Source organism: Hippopotamus amphibius, chromosome 17, assembly GCF_030028045.1.
Source record: "Hippopotamus amphibius kiboko isolate mHipAmp2 chromosome 17, mHipAmp2.hap2, whole genome shotgun sequence".
Lineage (NCBI taxonomy): Eukaryota > Metazoa > Chordata > Mammalia > Artiodactyla > Hippopotamidae > Hippopotamus > Hippopotamus amphibius.
This window is the reverse complement of record NC_080202.1, coordinates 35,450,210-35,468,894: the sequence shown is the minus strand read 5'-3', so window position 1 is coordinate 35,468,894 and position 18,685 is coordinate 35,450,210. Positions and strand designations below refer to the sequence as shown.

At 59.1% G+C, this 18,685-nt stretch overlaps 2 protein-coding genes across 17 annotated transcripts in view; both read left to right on the top strand.

The window, feature by feature from the left end:
* The first annotated feature begins 3,914 nt into the window (after positions 1–3,914).
* SPATA20 (spermatogenesis associated 20) lies at positions 3,915–11,972 on the top strand. 6 transcript variants are annotated; one of them, XM_057715448.1, is made up of 16 exons: positions 3,915–4,014; positions 4,970–5,149; positions 5,265–5,329; positions 5,505–5,659; positions 5,738–5,881; positions 5,983–6,184; positions 6,556–6,686; positions 6,787–6,891; positions 7,111–7,185; positions 7,283–7,492; positions 7,575–7,767; positions 8,100–8,268; positions 8,519–8,730; positions 10,155–10,354; positions 11,360–11,440; positions 11,611–11,972. In XM_057715448.1, the coding sequence occupies exons 2-16, from the start codon at positions 5,025–5,027 to the stop codon at positions 11,779–11,781; spliced, it is 2,238 nt and encodes a 745-aa protein (XP_057571431.1). In that variant the 5' UTR covers positions 3,915–4,014; positions 4,970–5,024; the 3' UTR covers positions 11,782–11,972. The 6 variants fall into 6 exon arrangements, with proteins under 6 accessions (XP_057571431.1, XP_057571428.1, XP_057571429.1 ...); XM_057715445.1 differs by lacking the exon at positions 3,915–4,014 and adding an exon at positions 4,485–4,588; XM_057715446.1 differs by lacking the exons at positions 3,915–4,014; positions 7,111–7,185 and adding an exon at positions 4,485–4,588.
* Positions 11,973–17,465: 5,493 nt separating this feature from the next.
* The window catches only part of CACNA1G (calcium voltage-gated channel subunit alpha1 G), a 62,737-nt gene continuing 61,517 nt past the window's right edge, over positions 17,466–18,685 (top strand). For all 11 annotated transcript variants that reach the window (XM_057715390.1, XM_057715401.1, XM_057715400.1 and 8 more), the window contains exon 1: positions 17,466–17,999. In XM_057715390.1, coding sequence (XP_057571373.1) covers positions 17,758–17,999 — 242 coding nt within the window. In that variant the 5' untranslated portion in view covers positions 17,466–17,757. The remainder of the gene's footprint in view (positions 18,000–18,685) is intronic.

Genomic DNA, 18,685 nt, shown 5'->3' with positions numbered 1-18,685 from the left:
CCCACCTCCTCAGCTCTCACCAGGTGGACCTTTTGCCAGGCGTGGCGGCCAGCTCTGGGCCACAGTACGAATCACCGGCAACCGAGGAAAGGACTGCTCCACAATGTGGGGCACAAAAATGCTCCTACTTCCCGTGCAGCCCCCACAGCCTGGCACCTTCGCTTCCACATGCTCCCCAGACTCTCATTCATTCGACTGTTCGACTATTTATCACACAGCGGCGCGGGGGACGATCTAATAGCAAGGGACAATAATAGGTAGTTGTTCCCTTGCGCACTCCTTATGTGCTGAGCACTTGAGACAGATTATTTCATTTAATCCTTGCATCAATGTTCTGAGGTAGATAATATTACTCCCACTCAGGACTGGCTACATGATTGATTTGTGCAAAATAAAAACGTGGGACCCCGTGTTCAAAATTGGGTTAAGAATATCAAAATAGGAGCAGCAGAGCATTAGACCAAGTGCAAAGCCCTTGGCCCTGCTCCCTCTTTATAGGTGAGGCTCAGAGAGGTTAAGTGGCATGCTCAAAGTCACAAAGCTAGCAGAGTGGGGTTGCATTCAAGAGTCAGAGGATCTGGCTCCACAGCCCTGAGCTCCTACGCTGAGCCCCAAATTTACTTCACAAATATTGACTGGCTGCTGTGGACAAAGTGCTGGGCTTGTCTGGGAGGGATTCAAGAATTGCTAAGCCCATAGCCCCCAGGAGCTCAGAACTCAGTGGGGCAGGCAAGCTGGGTCTAGGAGCCCAGACGATCCTTTGTTTTACTGAGACACCTTACATCTGGCTCTTCCTCCTCTCTTCTTTTCACTAGGACTGGCAAGCAACTCAGTTTCAACCATGACCCCTCCTGGGGGCTTGTGTGGGGCCTGAGAAACCAAGGGGAAGAGCAGGGCCTGGTACCTCATTCCTTTCCTACTCAATGCTCTCCAGCTCTTGGGCACTGATGTGTCTTCTGTGCTTAGGGTCTGGCCCTGCAGGCAGCAGGCCTTTTAGAGGCCTGGGGTAAAATGGCCTTCCATAGGCCAGAAACACTAAAGTAGGGGGGAGGACACAGTGCTGGTCTCCTCCCTAAGGTGGGGGTGGGGAAAGGAGCTGCTTTGTTTATTTGGATGGAGACAGTCCTACCGTAGCTGTTACAGGCAGAGTGGACAAGAGCACCTACTTAGGAGTCAGACCGACAGTCAAAACTGCTCTAAGGTTTGCACTTAACAATAATCACTTAGTAGTAGGTGGTTATGCTCCCTGACCTTGAGTAACTTACGTCACCTCTCTCTGACTGTGCCTCCGTTTCCTTACTAGTCAAATGGGAACAAGGGTTCCTCCCTTATGAGGTTGCTATGTGGCTCCTCCCAGGCAAATGTCCATTCAGCCCAGGATCCACCCTGTTCAGAGAGTAACCATGAGCAATGAGCCTGCAATACCCCTCATTCCTGGTTTTACCAGGCAGTACCCAGACCTGTCTGTCTTCTGCGCAAACCTGGAAGATCTCCATCCTTCTTGGTCACTGACCCATCACTGGCCCCTCCTCAACCTGGGTCCTCCTCTTCTAACTGGCTCTCCCTGTGGACACCACTTCGCTAAGGACTCCCAAGGGTGCTGTTTTGCTTCCCACCAAGAGGAGGTTGGTAGTCTTGCTCCCCGTTTTGCTCTGGACCATCTTCCTCCTGGAAGACCCCTCCTTTCTTGGCAACTGGAGCCACCAGGTGTCCTGCCTCCTCCCCCTGGGGCTGTGCTCCACCTCATTCTTGCCCTGATCCAGTCTTTGGCTCACGGTCTTCTCACCCAGATCTTGCTCAATCCTGTGTGACTCCATTATCCAAGAGGATGACCTCACCGCCCCTTGACCTCTCAGCTGCTCTCACCCCGTCACACGTTGGGGATCGTCATCGTCCCAGATTCCCCCACATTAAAGGGAGGCTTCCTGTTCTCTGATCTTAACCGCATTCCTTCCAGGGAGCATACACACCAGACTCACCCGCCTGCCAACCCTTCCATTGCCCCACTATCCCAGCTTCTCGGAGGTCTCCTCTCTCCTCCACGTCATCAAATATCTTCTCTCAACCAAATCCTTCCGCATGATACTTGTCATAATTAATATCATCCATCTTGAGAGTTTTTCATCTTTCCCCCTCCCATCACATGTGCATGCCCCCTTTCTTTCCCCTCCCTCCTCAACCCATTCCGATCAGCTTCTACTGTCAGCATCACCTGCTGGAACACATCTGCCAAGTCCACCTATAGCCTCCATGTTGCTGAAGCTAGTGGACCTTTTTCTGTCCCATCCCAGCTGGCTTCTCCGGAGTCTGACCTCCCTCCTTGCAATTCTCTGTCCCTTTGCCTCTGGGACAGCACCCTTTCCTGGTTTTCCCATGATCCTCTGCATCTTTCACGGGTGCACCTCTGAGTTCCTCAGGCCCAGGCCTGAGCCTGCCCCTCTCCTCTCACTGCAGTCACCCTGGGTGATCCCACACTGTCTCTGCTCTGAACACCCACTACGATTCCTCTCTCCCGCCAACCCCTCCCCTGCATTCCAGAGCCTTGTCATCTCCACATGTACAGGACATCTCAAGCCAACACATCCAAACAGGACCTCATGAACCGCTGACATGAGCCTCTCCCTGTGCCCCCCTCCTCAGCAAATGCCCCCCCATTCAGCACCAGCCCCACTCTGCACTTCACTCTTGACACCTCATCTCCCTTACAGACAATCCTGACGATGTTTCCTCTTCCACTGACCTTAAGTCCACCCTCTCTCTCCACCTCCACCTCTGCCTGGTGGAGCTCTCCCCTTTGTCCTGCTATGGCCTCCAAACCCACTCTTGTCTCTTTCCCATCCATTCTCCACCAGGAAGCTGGAGGGACCTTTCCAAAATGCGGGGCCACTCCCCTTTCCACAGATTTCTTCTGCTCTCATCAGTAACCAAACTCTTGCTCACACTTCAAGACCTGGCCCCTGCCCTCCTCCTCCTCAACCTCACCACCTCACCTACCACCTCTCTTCCCTGTGCTCTGTCCTGCAGCCATGCTGGCTTCTGCAGTTCCTCAGCCCTGACTCACTGCTATGCCACAGGGTCTTTGCACATCAGCACTTTCCCCATGCCATTTCCAGATTCCATCCTCTTGTTCTTGGAAGCCTGCTACACAAACATGATTTCTTTAGAGTGGCCTTCCCCCTTCTGCCACCAGGCCAGTTTCCTTGTGATACCTAGTCATGGCACTTTTCACAGTGGGTGGTTGTGGTTGTACATTAATTTGTCTGGCTGTCGGATTAGCTTCTGCCTCCCTCATCAGACTGAGCAACACAAGGGCAGGAGCCTGGTCACTCTCTGTCCACTGATGCACCTAACAAAGTGTCTGGTAGGCAATGCGCACTCAATAAATGTTGACTGAATGCAGCAAATGAGACATGTGTGTAAAGTACCTGAAAGGACATAAAGTTGAATCATTATTATTATTCAGGGAAGGCTTCCTGGAGGGAGTGAGGTTTGAATAGGACCTTGAGGTGCGGGTGCAGAGCAAAGGCGAAGCTCCTGGCTTGGAGGGTCTGGACAAGCCACGCCTTTGCCTCTCGCCTCATTTCTTATTTGTAAAACAGGCAAGGGTTGGACAAAATTACCGAGCGCTCAGAGCTTTCCCCGGCCCTGGCATCCTCACAGCCCTGCATCTCCTCCTCAAGAGGGTTACACCCCCGCAGCTGGTTTTGTGCACAGCCTGCCGGGTTTTGTGCACAGACCCGTGCCCTCCCAAGGCCGGGCTATCCGGTCTGCAGTCCCTCGATCGGCCACCGGGAGGCGCTCGGAGACCAGCCACGCGGCCTGCAGTCCGGGCGAAGACGCGCCGGCGGCTCGGCCAGTGCCCGGGCCCGCCCCTCACAGCCTCCCTCGCGTGCTCCCTTCCTGTCCGCGGCGTCTAGGCCGACGGGCCCCCAGCAGCCGTGCTGGGCGCGCGGGCCTGGCAGTGCCGCGGCCTCCTGCTGCCCCGCCCCCGCCGGGCCACGCCGCGAGCCGCAGGTACGCGCGAGCAAGGGGGCTGCTCTGGCACCCTGCACCTGCGGGGTCCCGGGGCCTGTCGTCCTGGCGCTGGTTGCCTGTGCCTGCTCGGCCACCTCCCCACCCGATGCCTGCCTTCCCCCCACCCCCATGTCCGCTCCGGCAACCTGGCCCAGACAGTAACCCCCTCCTCCCTTCCTCCCCGCAGCTGCAGGGCTAGCTTGCCCCAGGAACCCTGTTCTGACGCCTCCTCTAGGAAGCCTTCCTTGAACCCCAACGCTGGGCCAAGGGTCCTTGTCCAACAGCACCCTGGGCTGGCCTGTCACAGTCCTTAATGCTGCAGGGGCCTGTCATTACTTAGGCCTGCCCCACAGTGCCACCCTCCCAGGCTGAGCCCCCTGAGATCAGGGCCAGTTTCTGATTCTTTGGGGGTCATGGAGGGGTCTGGCACAGGACCTGGCCCCCAGACGTGCCCAGTGGGTGGACGTTGAGTGAGGGAGTCCCTGATGCTGGGTTTCTTGTCATTGCCTCTCACCTGGCCCAGTCCCACCTCCGGCAGTGAGTGGCCTTCCTGCCTGGATCACACACCAGGCAGGTGAGCCAGAGAGACACCTCCAGCACAGCCACCCTGGGTGGGGCCCAGCGAGGGGGAGAGAATGGAGCCTGAAGGAGCATTCCGCTCATTGTGACGCACCCTGACCTCACAGTCATCATCCTTCCCACCGCCAGGTCTGAGAGGTTGGGGGAGACTAACCTGGCAGGGAGCCCCCAATGAGCCACCTTTCTTCACCCCCCCAAAAACACAAGGGGGAGCCCAAAGGCCACGGTCTCCCCCGTGGTTCAGAAAGGTGGGTTGGGCTGGGAGCAGGGCTTCCGGGAGGGGTGCCAGAGGGCAGGGTGGGGTCAGGCGGGCCTCTGGGGTAGGCGTCGGGGGAGGCGGGAGAGACTCCTCACCTGACCCGCCTGCCCGAGACAGGGGTAGCTCCTCCCGGGACAAGGACCGACATGTGACAGTCAGCAGTTCAGTGCCCATGCCTGCTGGAGGGCAGGGGAGCCGGACTGACGGCTCTCAGTCCACGCCCCAGAAGGTCCCTAACCGCCTGGTCAGTGAGAAGTCACCGTACCTCCTGCAACATGCCTACAACCCTGTGGACTGGTGAGCCCTTTTCCTGATGCCGCCGCCCCCCTCCAGGGCAGCTGGCCCCTCACCCCTCCTACAGTCCCCGCCCCGCTCCTGGCTAGTGAGTGACGCCCCACCCTGCCGGGCCTAGGTACCCCTGGGGACAGGAAGCCTTCGACAAGGCCAGGAAAGAAAACAAGCCGATTTTCCTTTCAGGTACTGCACCCACCGTCCCCGGGCTTGGTGGAGGGAAGAGGTGGTGGATAGGGGAAGGGTCCTCTAGGCCTGGGGGCCTCCCAGGAAACCAGAGGCCAGGGCCTCTTTGGGACCCTTTGGCTGGCACCCCTCTGACCAGTCACTGGTGCTCCCTGGCTCCGTGGCCCCATTGCAGTGGGGTACTCCACCTGCCACTGGTGCCACATGATGGAGGAGGAGTCCTTCCGGAATGAGGAGATTGGCCGCCTGCTCAGTGAGGACTTTGTCAGCGTGAAGGTTGACCGGGAGGAGCGGCCTGATGTGGACAAGGTGTATATGATCTTCGTGCAGGTGAGCGGTCATCCCTTGGAGGGGTGGTTGTCTGGGCACGTGGGGCTGCTCCCCTCACCTTTGCCCTCTTTCCGCCAGGCCACCAGCAGTGGTGGGGGCTGGCCCATGAGTGTGTGGTTGACTCCCAACCTACAGCCCTTTGTGGGGGGCACCTACTTCCCCCCTGAGGATGGCTTGACCCGCGTTGGCTTCCGCACGGTATTGATGAGGATAAGAGAGCAGGTGGGTGTGCCCTGGGGAGTAGGGGGAGCCGAGGTCAAGGGTGAGGGAACGAGGGGCCACCATCCCGTGCTGACCTGCCCGTCTGACCCTGCCTCCCACAGTGGAAGCAGAACAAGAGCACCCTGCTAGAAAACAGCCAGCGTGTCACCACAGCTCTGCTGGCCCGGTCAGAGATCAGCACGGGTGACCGCCAGCTGCCACCCTCCGCTGCCACCATGAACAGCCGCTGCTTCCAGCAGCTGGACGAGGGCTATGACGAGGAGTACGGTGGCTTCGCCGAGGCCCCCAAGTTCCCCACGCCGGGTCAGTGCCCCCTGCCCCGTGCCCACTCCAGCCCTGGCTTGGCCTTCTGAAGCCTACCCTAGGCAGTGATCTTCTGACTCCTGTCTTGGTTACGTACCACTCTCCTGTCTGGCCAGTGACCTCCCGACCCCCAGCCTGTCTGTCAGTAGCTATCTAGTGAAGCCCTGACTTCTGGTCTTAGCAGGCACTCTCCGATGCTGATCTAGGTAACGATCACCTGTCCTGTGGGTTGATCTCCTAACCCTCAGCCTGTCCAGAGAGACTGCCTCTTGAGGGAAACCCGAACCCCAGCCTGGCCAAAGTCCTGATCACCCCGATCTCGGCCCCCCTGGCTCCCCATTCTCTCACCCACGTGCTCTTGGTGTCTGCAGTGATCCTGAGCTTCCTGTTCTCCTACTGGCTCAGCCATCGGCTGACTCAGGATGGCTCTCGGGCCCAGCAGATGGCCTTGCACACCCTGAAGATGATGGCCAATGGGGGCATCCGAGATCACGTGGGGCAGGTGAGGGGGGCTAGGCATTCCCTGGGGAGGGCGGCGGGCGGCAGTGGGGTGGGGGCAGCGGCTGGGCTCGGCCTCCAGCCCCACGTTCCTCCTGGCACAGGGCTTCCACCGCTACTCCACGGACCGCCAGTGGCACGTGCCCCACTTTGAGAAGATGCTGTATGACCAGGCCCAGCTCACAGTGGCCTATTCACAGGCTTACCAGGTGACCCCTGACCCCAACCCAGAGCAGAGGCCCTGCCTGTCCACCTACTCCTGGCTGCCCCTTCCAGGGCCGTCCTGGTGACTTGTGGTGCCCCCGTAACCTGACCGCTAATCCTCCCTCATATGTCCACTACCCAGCCTCCCTCCCCACCCTCCTGGGGGAACGCTGACTGCCCGCTGTACCTAGGGACCTCTGCTTACAGCCTCCCTCCCCACTCAGATCTCTGGTGACGAGTTCTACTCTGAAGTTGCCAAAGGCATCCTGCAGTACGTGGCTCGGAACCTGAGTCACCGGGTGTGTGTCCGCTGAGGCAGGCAGGCCTGGCTGCGGGAGGGCTCAGGGCTTCCGCTGCCTTGAAGGCTGGGACCAGCCAACGCTTCCCTCCCCACAGTCTGGAGGCTTCTGTAGTGCAGAGGATGCGGACTCGCCCCCGGAGCGGGGCATGCGGCCCAAAGAGGGCGCCTTCTACCTGTGGACCGTCAAAGAGGTCCAGCAGCTCCTCCCTGAGCCCGTGCTGGGCGCCACCGAGCCTCTGACCTCGGGCCAGCTCCTCATGAAGCATTACGGGCTCACGGATGCTGGCAACATCAGCCCCAGTCAGGTGAGGACTGCTGGGGTCCTGGGAGGGGTCCTGAAGCCTAACAGGTGAGTGGACTCCCTCGGACAAGGGCTGTTTTCCTCAGGACCCCAAGGGGGAGCTGCAGGGCCAGAACGTGCTGACCGTCCGGTATTCGCTGGAGCTGACTGCTGCCCGCTTTGGCCTGGACGTGGAGGCCGTACGGACCTTACTCAACTCAGGCCTTGAGAAGCTCTTCCAGGCCCGGAAACGTCGGCCGAAGCCGCAACTGGACAATAAGATGCTGGCTTCCTGGAATGGTGGGGTGGCTGTGTCTGAGCCCTGATCAGTTTACAGAATTACCCTTCACAAGGGCCCTTACGTGTGACAGGCACCTGCTAAATATTAATTCTTTCTTTGTCAGGTTTATTGTCCATAATTTACAAATGAGCAAACTGAGGCCTAAAGAGTTATAGTAATTCGCCCAAGGTCACACACAGAGACAGCGGCCCAGCTCCGCCTGGCACTGGAGCTCAAACTCTTACTCACTTACCCTGTTGCTCCAGGAAGGTGTTGGAGATTGGGGGGTTGGGATGGACATACCTGCTGGGCCCCGACTGGCATCACAACCACCCGTGTCTCCTACCTCCAGGACTGATGGTGTCTGGCTTTGCTGTGACCGGGGCTGTCCTGGGCCAGGAGAGGCTGATCAACTATGCCATCAATGGTGCCAAGTTCCTGAAGCGGCACATGTTTGATGTGGCCAGTGGCCGCCTGATGCGGACCTGCTATGCAGGCTCTGGGGGGACCGTGGAGCACAGGTGAGGGGCTGGGCAGCCGCACCTGTCTCTGTCCCTCGCCCCCCTCCGGTAGGCGCTAGTCCTGACACCGCTTTCTGCCCACTGTGAGCTCTTAACCTCCTTGGGACCATTTGCTTATCTGGGAAATGGGCTAATGGGCCCTACCCAAGAGCTAGATTTTGAGGGTTAAACAAAAGCACATGAAAAGGACGCTTTCTGTGAAAGCCCCTCTCTCCCTGGCTTGTCCCCTCCCCAACGCCTGTCTCCCCAGCAACCCGCCCTGCTGGGGCTTCCTGGAGGACTACTCCTTCGTGGTGCGGGGCCTGCTGGACTTGTACGAGGCTTCACAGGAGAGCGCGTGGCTCGAGTGGGCTCTGCGACTGCAGGACACACAGGACAGACTCTTTTGGGACTCCCAGGGTGGCGGCTACTTCTGCAGTGAGGCTGAGCTGGGGGCTGGCCTGCCCTTGCGTCTGAAGGATGGTCAGTGAGGGTGTGGAGCTGGCCTGGGGTCCTGGACCCAACTGGGGCTTGGTTTTCCCTGGGGGAGTGTGGTGGTGAAGAGCCAGCGGGGGGAGGGGCCAGGCCCTCCTTTGCTCACATCTTTACCACTCATTAACCAAGTGACTTTGGGTTGGTCTTGTTACATTTCAGAGCCTCAGATTCTTAATATGCAAAGTGGTGCTAATGTTGGTATTCCCTTACATGGTTGAGATGAAAATTAATATAGGTGATCTGTGAGCATGCTTAGCGGCAGTAAGTGGCATGCCTAAATAGATTGAACAAGGCCAACTTCATCCACAGTCTCACAAAGCTTACTATGCAGTAGGGGAGACAACTAACGGATAGTAATATTTAAAGCAAAAATGCACACACAAATGCATAGTTAAAATTGTGAGTGCCGTGGAGAAGTAGGAGCTGCCCGCTGTGTACCCTGTTTCTGACTTTTCCCCGTGGCATGTAGCATCGCCTGATGCGTCTGGTCTGTTAATGGTCTCTCCCCCTCACTCCCATGTAAGCATCTTGGGGGCAGCATATTGACACTGCTGTATCCCCAGGATCTAGTGCAGGCCTGGTGCATGATTAGGTGCTCAATAAATGTTAGCTCAATGACGGAAAGGGCACTGAGAGAACAGCAGTGGGGCCCAACTCAACAGGGGAGGGCTGGAGGGCAAGTTGGGGCCGTGTGATCCCGGAGGAGCAGGAGAGGGATTTCAGGTGGAGGGAACAGCCTGTGAGGGGCTCTGAGGGGGCAGCCTGTGTTCTGGAGGACAGGGGTGCAGAAATCAGCATGTGAGGGGAGGATGTCCAGGTGGGGCTGGATCCCTGCAGGGTCTTGTAGGTGTCACAAGGAGTGGAAAGCTCTGGCGAGTTTTGAGTGGGTTGTGATCTGCTCTGGTTTAAGTCTAAGAATGTTACTCTGACAGACAGTGGAGACGAGATGGGGGCAGGGGAAACAGGGCGGCCAGGTAGGAAGCCCTTAGTGGCGTTCCGTCCAGGCAGGCGATAGCGAAGGCCCAGACAAGGTAGAAGCACAAGATGGGAGAAGTGGTCAGGTTGGATCTTTTCTGGCCACAGACCCTGCAGATTCACGATGGATTAAAGTGGGAGGTGAGGGAGACAGAGGGAGAGGCAGCTGGGTGGCTGCATGAAGCTGTCAGCAGGCAGATGGGGGAGCCTGGGGACCAGCAGCTCAGCCTGGGGCAGGTGGAGTTGAGGGTGCACGTGAGCACGCGAAAGGTCAGTAACTGCTGGGGCCGGCATTGCACTCTCAGACCTGGGCCAGGAGCCAGTGGGCAGACACCCCTCCACCCCATCTCCCCAGCCACCCTGGCCACAGTCCTGGAGCAGGGTTGTGGGGCCCAGTGACCCTCCCTCTCAGCCCTTGCACCCCCTGCACCCTGCAGACCAGGACGGCGCAGAGCCCAGCGCCAACTCCGTGTCGGCCCACAACCTGCTTCGCTTGCACGGCTTCACGGGCCACAAGGACTGGATGGACAAGTGTGTGTGCCTACTGACCGCCTTCTCAGAGCGCATGCGCCGTGTCCCCGTGGCATTGCCCGAGATGGTCCGTGCCCTCTCAGCCCACCAGCAGACCCTCAAGCAGGTGGGGCACGCAGGCTGGGACCTTCGGCGGGAGGGGAGCTGGGGCTGCAGTGGAGACATGGAGTGGAGTTCCTGGGGCTGTCCCCAGAGCTCAGGTCCGTGAGTGCATGGCCCTGTGCGAGTGTGTACGGGTGTCTCTGAGGAAATGTCCATAAGGCTGCTCTGTGCAGGTGGAGGAGTCTGTGTGAGTGTGTGTCTGAGGCAGGCCTCTGGCCTGTGTGAGCGCCTGTGACTGGGGCTCTCCGAGGAGCAGGTTAAATATGGGTCCCTGTGGTTGCTGAAGTGTTTCTGTGAGCCTCTGTGTGTTGGTGTAGTTAGGTCAGCGGTATCGTGTGTGCAGATATATGCTTGTCTGTGTGTACGTCCTTATGTGTTATTGCTGTGTGTGTATCTGGATGTGCGTGACTCTGGAGGTATGTGACTGTGTGCCTGCCTTTCCGAGTGTGTGCTGGTGTGAGTGCTCACCGGTACATGATTGCCTGTCTGCATGTGTATGCCCAGTGTTCAGGTTTGCCTGATTATATTTGCCTGTTTGCCTATACATCTCTGCCTCTGGGTGTGTGTGTGTGTCCGGTGTCTGTGTGGTATGTCTCTCTATGGGCACCTGACGTGTGTATACATGACCATTCTGTGTCTCCCTGTGTATGGGTCTCTCTGTGTGTTTGTGCGTCTTCCAGTGTATCAAGTATTGTGTGTGTGTGTGCTGGTGTCTGTGCCCATGTGTGTGTCTCCCTGTGTTTGAATCTCTACCACTATGTACGACACTGGCGCTTTGTGTATTCCTGTGTGTGTGTGTGTGTGTGTGTATGTGAGTGTATTACACGTTCTCACCTGCTGATCAGTGAATCTGATGCAGCCTCCTGACAGCTGGTCTGGGGGATGCTGAGCTGAGTCCCCATTTCTTCTTAGGCATATAGGGTGGGTGGCAGGAGGATGGGAAGCCCTGGTAGGTCTGGGTCCAGCCCCCCTGCACCTGTCACTGGAGTTACTTTTCTGTTCTGGCCAGATTGTGATCTGTGGAGACTCCCAGGCCAAGGACACCAAGGCTCTGTTGCAGTGTGTCCACTCCATCTACATCCCTAACAAGGTTTGGTCTGTGAGCCTGGCCCCACCCTCTGCCTCCCCTGCCAGGGCGCCCTCCCCTCCTCAGCTCCCCAGTATCTCTAGCTCCTGTGAAGGCCTGGGGAGAAGAAACCCACCAGTGGGCCCTGCTGGTGTCTCAGTGCCCCCAGGTGACCTCCTCTGCCGCTCTCCTAGGTGCTGATTCTGGCCGATGGGGACCCCTCGAGCTTCCTGTCACGCCAGCTGCCCTTCCTGAGTACTCTGCGGCGGCTGGAAGATCGGGCCACCGCCTACGTGTGTGAGAATCAGGCCTACTCGATGCCCATCACCGAGCCCTGTGAACTACGGAAACTGCTGCATCAGTGACTGCCTCCCCTAACTCAGGCTGGGGCAGAAGGTGGAGCGTCCCAACCAGCCAGAGACTCAGGCCCTGAAGGGCCCTGCAGAACCTGTGGCCACCCCTGGGCACCCTGTCACCAGGTGACCTTGGCCATCCTCGCTGCCCCACCATGGGCACCCACTCACCCTGGAATAAACCTAACAGCGTCCCGCGGTAACCTCAGGGCCTCCGCCGTGCTTGTGAGAGAGGGGCCTCGGGCTCCAGCATGGAAACCAGCTGCCCAGGGCCCCTTTTTCTGGGAGCTCCTGGCTGACCCATCTGCCTTCTCAGATTCCTCTTTCACTTTCAGAGGTCAGCAGGCCCGCCTCCATGGTCATTGCAACCTGAGTGAAGCTGAGGTCAGGGGACCAGTGATGACTACCAGTGGTGGGGGCGGGGGTACGGACTTGCACGGGAGGGCGAAGGCCAACCCTTGCCCTCAGGCAGGGTTAAGATAGGGGCCTGCCCTCCCTTCCCATTGTCTCCTCCAATTTTAAGCTGGGGAAGAGGCAGGGGGATGCTTTATATGAGCTTTTATGTTTCATGGAATTTGCATATGTTCTGGTCCATTATGGGAGCTGCTCTTATCAGAACCAAGGACATTTCTTTTGGGGTATCCGTCCAGCTCCCAGGCTTTCTGCAGGAGGTCATATTGTCCATCCCCCTGTCTTCACATAAGTCAGTCCAGGGAAAGAGTTTTCTTTCATTTGGAGCATATGTTGCGTTGGAAGTCCTTCTCCAAACCTGAGTCCTTCCTGCTGCAGGGAAACCTGTGCTTTCCTGTGATCTCCTCCTGTTCCCCCAATATTGGGAGATGCTCACATGCCCCATCCTTGGCACCCACATTTTCATAGGCCCTGGAACCCCCACCTAGTTCCCACCAGGGGGAGGGGACTGGGAAGCATGCTTTGGGAAGGGCAAGTGTAGGGTAATAGGGCTGCCTCCCAACCCTGGGCCCTTTGGGGGTCTGATGAGCCTAGGCACCCTTGTAGCTCCAGAGCCACGCAGTACAGAGAGCCAGAAAAGGCTGCTAGAGGTATCTGAACGGGGCCACTGTTTGTGGGGACATCAGCAGTGGGGAGGAGTAGGGCTGGAAGGGGCTGGGAGACTGGACTGAATCACTCCAACGTCTGCACAGGACCACAGTCACCCCCTGCATCCTGTCAATCGTAGCCACACATAGTCACTGGGACCTGGGTCTGGGCAGCTGGGCCCTTGGTGCAAGCCACCGGCCCATGTGGGGAGGGTTAGGGCTCCAGTCAATAAGATCAGCTGGCCCCTTCCTGGCTGGAGCCTGCTCAGCTTTGGCCAGGAAGTCTGGGTGCTGGGCAAGCAGAACCTGGTCTGAGGGGCAGTGAGGAGGGAGGGTAGAGCATGGTGAAGCACAGGTGGCCTTTTGGCAGCCCCAGCCCTGGCTTTGGAAAGGTCTAGGCAGTTTGCAAAGCCTTCCTGCCTCAGTTGTCCCATTGACCCTCATGAGTGAGGTGGCAAGGCAGGTACCTTTGGCCTCATATGGATAGATGTTCAAGGCCCAGAGAGGGTAAGAGCCGGGCCTGAAACAGTTCAATGTGTCTCATTCTTTCTGGGGTCTTCGGTGTACAACAAAGACCACTAAGGCTTCCTCTTCCCCCAGGATGTCCACATGTGACTGAGGGTGCCTTTGGTGTTTTCTTTCTTTTTCTTTCTTTCTTTTTTTTTGGGGGGGGGAGGTGCTGCGTTGGGTCTTTGTTGCTGCGTGCAGGGTTTCTCTAGTTGTGGCGAGTGGGGGCTGCTCTTTGTTGTGGTGCGCAGGTTTCTCATTGCAGTGGCTTCTCTTGTTGCCAAGCACAGGCTCTAGGTGTGTGGGCTTCAGTAGTTGCAGCACTCAGCCTCAGTAGTTGTGGAGGCACACGCTTAGGTGCCCTGTGGCACGTGGGATCTCCTCCCAGACCAGGAATCAAACCCGTGTTCCCTGCATTGACAGGAGGATTCTTAACCACTGGACCACCAGGGAAGTCCACATTTGGTGTTTTCTGCCCCTCCATCCAGTCTTCCTTCTGCTCTGTGTCTCCTCTTTTCCTTCCCCTGGTATCAGGCATGCGCCTGACAATGGAATTTGGTAAATGAGTTCAGAGGAAGAAGTTAGGCCCTTGGGAGTGCTTACATTTTCTAAAGAGGGCAAGGCTGACCATAAGTCGTGCTCAGATGTGGGGTTTTAAGTGTTTGGCCTCTCTTCTCCTTTGCTGGTCCCTCTTGGGTATGCTCCTTGTTCCGCTGGTAGGACTGTCCTGGAGGAGCTATGGGCTGGGGCCATTGGAGACAAGGTCTCCTAGTTTGGGCAGTCACTGAAGTAATTTCATCATCTCCTGGAGCCTCAGTTTCCCTGTCTAAAAAATACCACCCGACTCCCAGCTCCTAGCCAGCCACCAACTCTAAGGCTGTGAGGTGACTAAATGGGACAATGTATATGCTGAGCAGAGAACCTCTATGGGAAGATTCTCTCAGTTCCTGAGGAAACCATCTAGGCTGTGAGAGGGGTGTAAATGGGAGCAGGCTGGAGGGGTTGGTGGAGCAGGGTGTATATGGGGGTTGTCCCCTTAAAATCAGAGGAGATCTTAGACAACACCTAGACCAGCTGACCCAGAGAAAGGAATTTCTTATCCCTCCCATTCCCCCTATCTGCCTGAGGTTATTTATTCATCTAACAGAGATGTATTAAGCACCTGCTGTGCACCAAACTCTGTCATTTTGTGAGCAAAATAGACATAGCCCCTGGCCTCAGGGAACATAGAGCCCAGAGGGGAAGCCAACCATTCCATTACTACACATACAGACGTGAGCCCAGGCTGGGCCCAGCACTCTAGGTTATGGACTCTGGTCTGATCCAGTACTGCGTCCTCAGCACCTTGACACTTAGTAGGCACTGTAATACTTGCTGAAAGAAGGCCACCCCGAGGAGGTGTTGTCAGAGCTGAGGCTTGGAGGGTGGGAGTTAAAGATGGTTTCATGACTTCCTTTGCCTTCTTCCTGGGTCCTGCCTTCCTCCTTTCCTCCCCCACTCAGGCCAACAGTGAGCATCTCTGACAGGGATATCAAAGTCTCCTGGTGTCCTGCACAGGGGTCAGGATGCCTTAGGTGGTCCCAAGCACAGGGATGATTTACCAAGATGGTGCATGTATCTGCCCCCTTTCTGTGTGTGTTCTAGAGCTGAATTCAGCCCAGAGATGGGGGTTAAGGGGTGGTCTGGATGGTGGATGAAGGTGTGGGGCCTTCTGACCATCAGGAAACCTGACCATTGGGCTGGGCAAGTCTCTCTGGCCTCATTTCCCCCTCTGTTAAGAGGGGATAATTAGAGTCACTACCTCCAGTACCAGCCCTGGGGCTTCTTAATCCTGCCTAGGAAGGGCAGGCCAACTAGGCAGCCTGCGCACCAGGGAGAGGGAAGGTGTCAGACAGCGGGCAAACCATAAATAGGCCCCTCTCCCAGAAGACCACTGAGAGTTCAAGACTTTGGCGCCAGCACACGTGGAATGAGAACAGAGACTCCCGCCAGGAGAGAAAGGCACTTAAGGGATCTGCTCATTAGCATAAAATGCAAATGAGCCCGGCCTCATTTGCACAACTCGGTGCCGGATTCGGCGAAAGGGCAACCTGGGAGGCAGCAGCCGCTCTGCCCTCCCCACTGCACTCCCCGCAACCCGCCCAGGAGGGAGCTGAGACACCCACCCCACTCGGCGGGAGGCGTGGGTGGCGTAGCTTTGGGAGAGCAAAAAACATCTGGGAGGCGGGGGTGGGGGGGTGGGGGGATGGCGAGTGTAGGAGGTCATCGGGTCCATCCCTGTGCCTCTCCGCAGTGGCGTAAGCGGCCCGAAGTCTCCGGAGAAGGAACTAACTGACCTGCTTGGTTCCGCCGTGTCTACCTCCCGCAGAGGTGGGGAAGCGTTTCCCGATGTCTTAACCCTCTTTGTCCCCCCGCCCCACTTCACCCCAGTGCTAAGAACCCCGCTCCCGGGTACCCACAGCCTTTAGGGGTAGCGCTTGTGGCGAGAGGGAACTGGGGCAGACAGAGCCCGGGGACTCAGGAAGGAGAGGCGGGGCGAGGGCCGGGGTCTGCACGTGAGTGCGCGCGCGTGGGTAGCAGCAGACCCTCGAGGACCCGCTCCCGGTAGGGTGGAGATATGCGAGGAGAGTAGCCTCGCCAATCTCCTGTCCAGCGGACAGCCTCCCCATAAGCCATATTGGAACTCGGGAAGGAGAAACTGAGGCACGGAGTAGGGGCTTGGTGAAACTCTGCAGGTTGAGTTGGCAAAGCCCTATGCTTCCACCTCTCACACACTCGAGACCCTCGCAGGTCCCTTCGCAGGAACATCCCTCAGCTCCGCAGCTGCTCTTGGAGATTTGGGCTCTGGGTCCGGCGTGACCTGCTTGGGGCCATGTGTTCAAGCACGAAGCTCAGGAGTGTCAACATGAGATCAGGGTCAGCGGGTTAAGGTTAGGAGATTACGGTCAAAGTCGCAGAAGTGGACCTGGGAGGAGGACAGACAAGCTCAAGAGGTTGGTGGAGGCCACGCCCAGACCTTGCCTGCCCAGCCCTTTCCTTGGCTCCGCCCGCTTTTCCTAAGACCAACCCTCTCCATCCTGAAGTCCTATCCCCGGGACTTGCAGCTCCGCTCGACCCTTCCTCAGTCCCACTCCTAGGCTGAACTCCCGTGTGGGATATTAATCAGGTGGAGACCCAGGATTTCGCTAGGATCCTGGTCACACCCTTCACACCAGGTTATCTGCCTCCCTTCTGCACCAGGCCCGCCCAGAGCTGAGCCCCGCCCTCCGGCTGCGGTCCAATTCTGGGGTCTTGGACAAAGGATGCCCGGGGGCCGGCGGCACGATCCCAGGACCCCGCGCCAAATACTCTGATTCCCCGGGGCTCCCTCCAGGGGAGTCCCAGAGCCCGCTGCGGCCAATAGGAAAGTGGGTTCGGTCTCGGTAGCGGTCTAATTGGCTCCGGTCTTCGGGAGCGGACACCAGGGGCAAGGGGAGGGGAGAGGGGCGGTCCCGGGCTTTGGGGTGGGAACCAGATTCCAGCTGTGGCTCTCTCCCCGGCGCCCCCGCCCTCACTGCCACGGCGACCGGCCAATGGGCGTGCGGCTCGGGGCCGGCGTCGCGCGGCGATTGGCTGTGAGGCTGGCTGGGGAGAGGCGGGGCCGAGGCTTGAAGTTGGAGTGAGGGATCCAGCTGTGGTGTGCGCCGGGCTCTCCGCCGCGGCTTTCGCTTGCTCGCTCCGCGTCTCGGCCGGAGGAGGAGGCAGTGGCGCCGGCAACAGCTACGGCAGCGGCAGCCACCGCGGCGGCTGCAGCAGCGGCATCTCCGCCTCCACCCCCGCCCGGGACGGCCCCCCACCACCTCCCCGCCCCCTCCTGGACCGTGAGCCTGACGCCGCGCGGAGAAAGGAGCCGCCCCCCACCCCCTCCAAACCCACCCCAAAAGAAATTCCTCCTCCCCTCCCCCGCCGCCGCTGGCGCGGAGCCGGGACGATGCTGACCCCTTAGATCCTGCTCCAGCTGCGCCGCGGGAAGAGGGGGCGCCCCTCCCCGGACCCCCCCACCCTCCACCCCCCTTCTCCCTCCCCCTTTTGCGGCCGCTTCGCCGAAGGTAGCGCCGAATCCGACGACCGGAGCCTAGGCGCGAAGCGAAGAAGCCGTAACAAAGTGAGGGGGAGCCGGCCGGCTGGCCCGGGGGGCCCCAGAAGCCCTGGGGAAGCGGGACTCGCGCCGGGCGGGGCTTCCCTGCGACCCGGCGCCCCGCGGGCAGCATGCCCCTGCGGGCAGGGGAAGCTGGGCTGAACTGGCCCTCCCGGGGGCTCAGCCTGCGTCCTAGAGCCCCTCACATGCGCCCCTGCCGGGGCCCCCCGGTTGCGTGAGGACACCTTCTGTGAGGGGCGCCGCTTGCCCCTCTCGAAACCACCCGGGGCCCCGGCTGGCCAGAGGATGGACGAGGAGGAGGATGGAGCGGGCGCCGAGGAGTCAGGACAGCCCCGGAGCTTCATGCGGCTCAAAGACCTGTCGGGGGCCCGGGGCCGGCCGGGGCCGGGGTCGGCGGAAAAGGACCCGGGCAGCGCGGACTCCGAGGCGGAGGGGCTGCCGTACCCTGCACTGGCCCCGGTGGTTTTCTTCTACTTGAGCCAGGACAGCCGCCCGCGGAGCTGGTGTCTCCGCACGGTCTGTAACCCATATCCTCCGGGGCACGACGACCGGGCTGGGGGGTCCGCGGGGGGGGGGGGGGGCGGGCCGCGCCGCCTGAGGGGACCAAAAGCCAGGTGAGTCGGAGAAGTGAGCCTGAAAGATGGGCAGATGAGAGGGGGACTGCTAAGGAAGGGAGGGGGTGTCAGAGTAGGAGCGGAGACAGGAGCAGGTTTGCCCCAGGCGAGCCCCACCTCGGTACACACACCTCAGTCCTCCTTGGGGGTTTGGGATCCAGGCCAGGAGAAGAGAGGAGACGTGCCCCATTGGTTTGCAGCTGGATGCTCTCCAGATGTGGGCAGGGGAGGGTCGTCATCCTCCAGATGTGGGAAGCTTCGGGAGCCTGCAAGCTCTATTCCGCCCGCCGCCGGTTAGCGAGCTGGGTTTGGTTTCCGAGTTTGGGGGGTGGGGTGGGGAGGAAGCTGCGGGGACGGGGGAGGGGGACCGCAGTCTCCTGGGTTTCCCTCCTGCCCCAGCTCCAAAGTTTGCGGTTGATTCTAGGGTCTGATTCCCCCAACCCCCTACCCCCGCCCGGACCTGGTCCTTGAGGCTGACGTTTTAACTGACCCTGAGGGAGATGTTGGGGGGCGGGGACCAGGTCTTACCCCCCCCAACCCCCACCCCGCGGCTTGGAGGCACAACAAGGAGATTCCGGCGGCGGCTGATGTCAGGGGCG

Coding starts and splice junctions, on each gene's coding strand:
- SPATA20 (XM_057715445.1), top strand. CDS start 4,500: ATGCTGGGTTTCTTGTCATTGCCTCTCACCTGGCCCAGTCCCACCTCC. Junction 4,589..4,969: donor CTGGATCACACACCAGGCAG/GTGAGCCAGAGA, acceptor TGCCCGAGACAG/GGGTAGCTCCTCCCGGGACA. Junction 8,269..8,518: donor GGGGGGACCGTGGAGCACAG/GTGAGGGGCTGG, acceptor CTGTCTCCCCAG/CAACCCGCCCTGCTGGGGCT.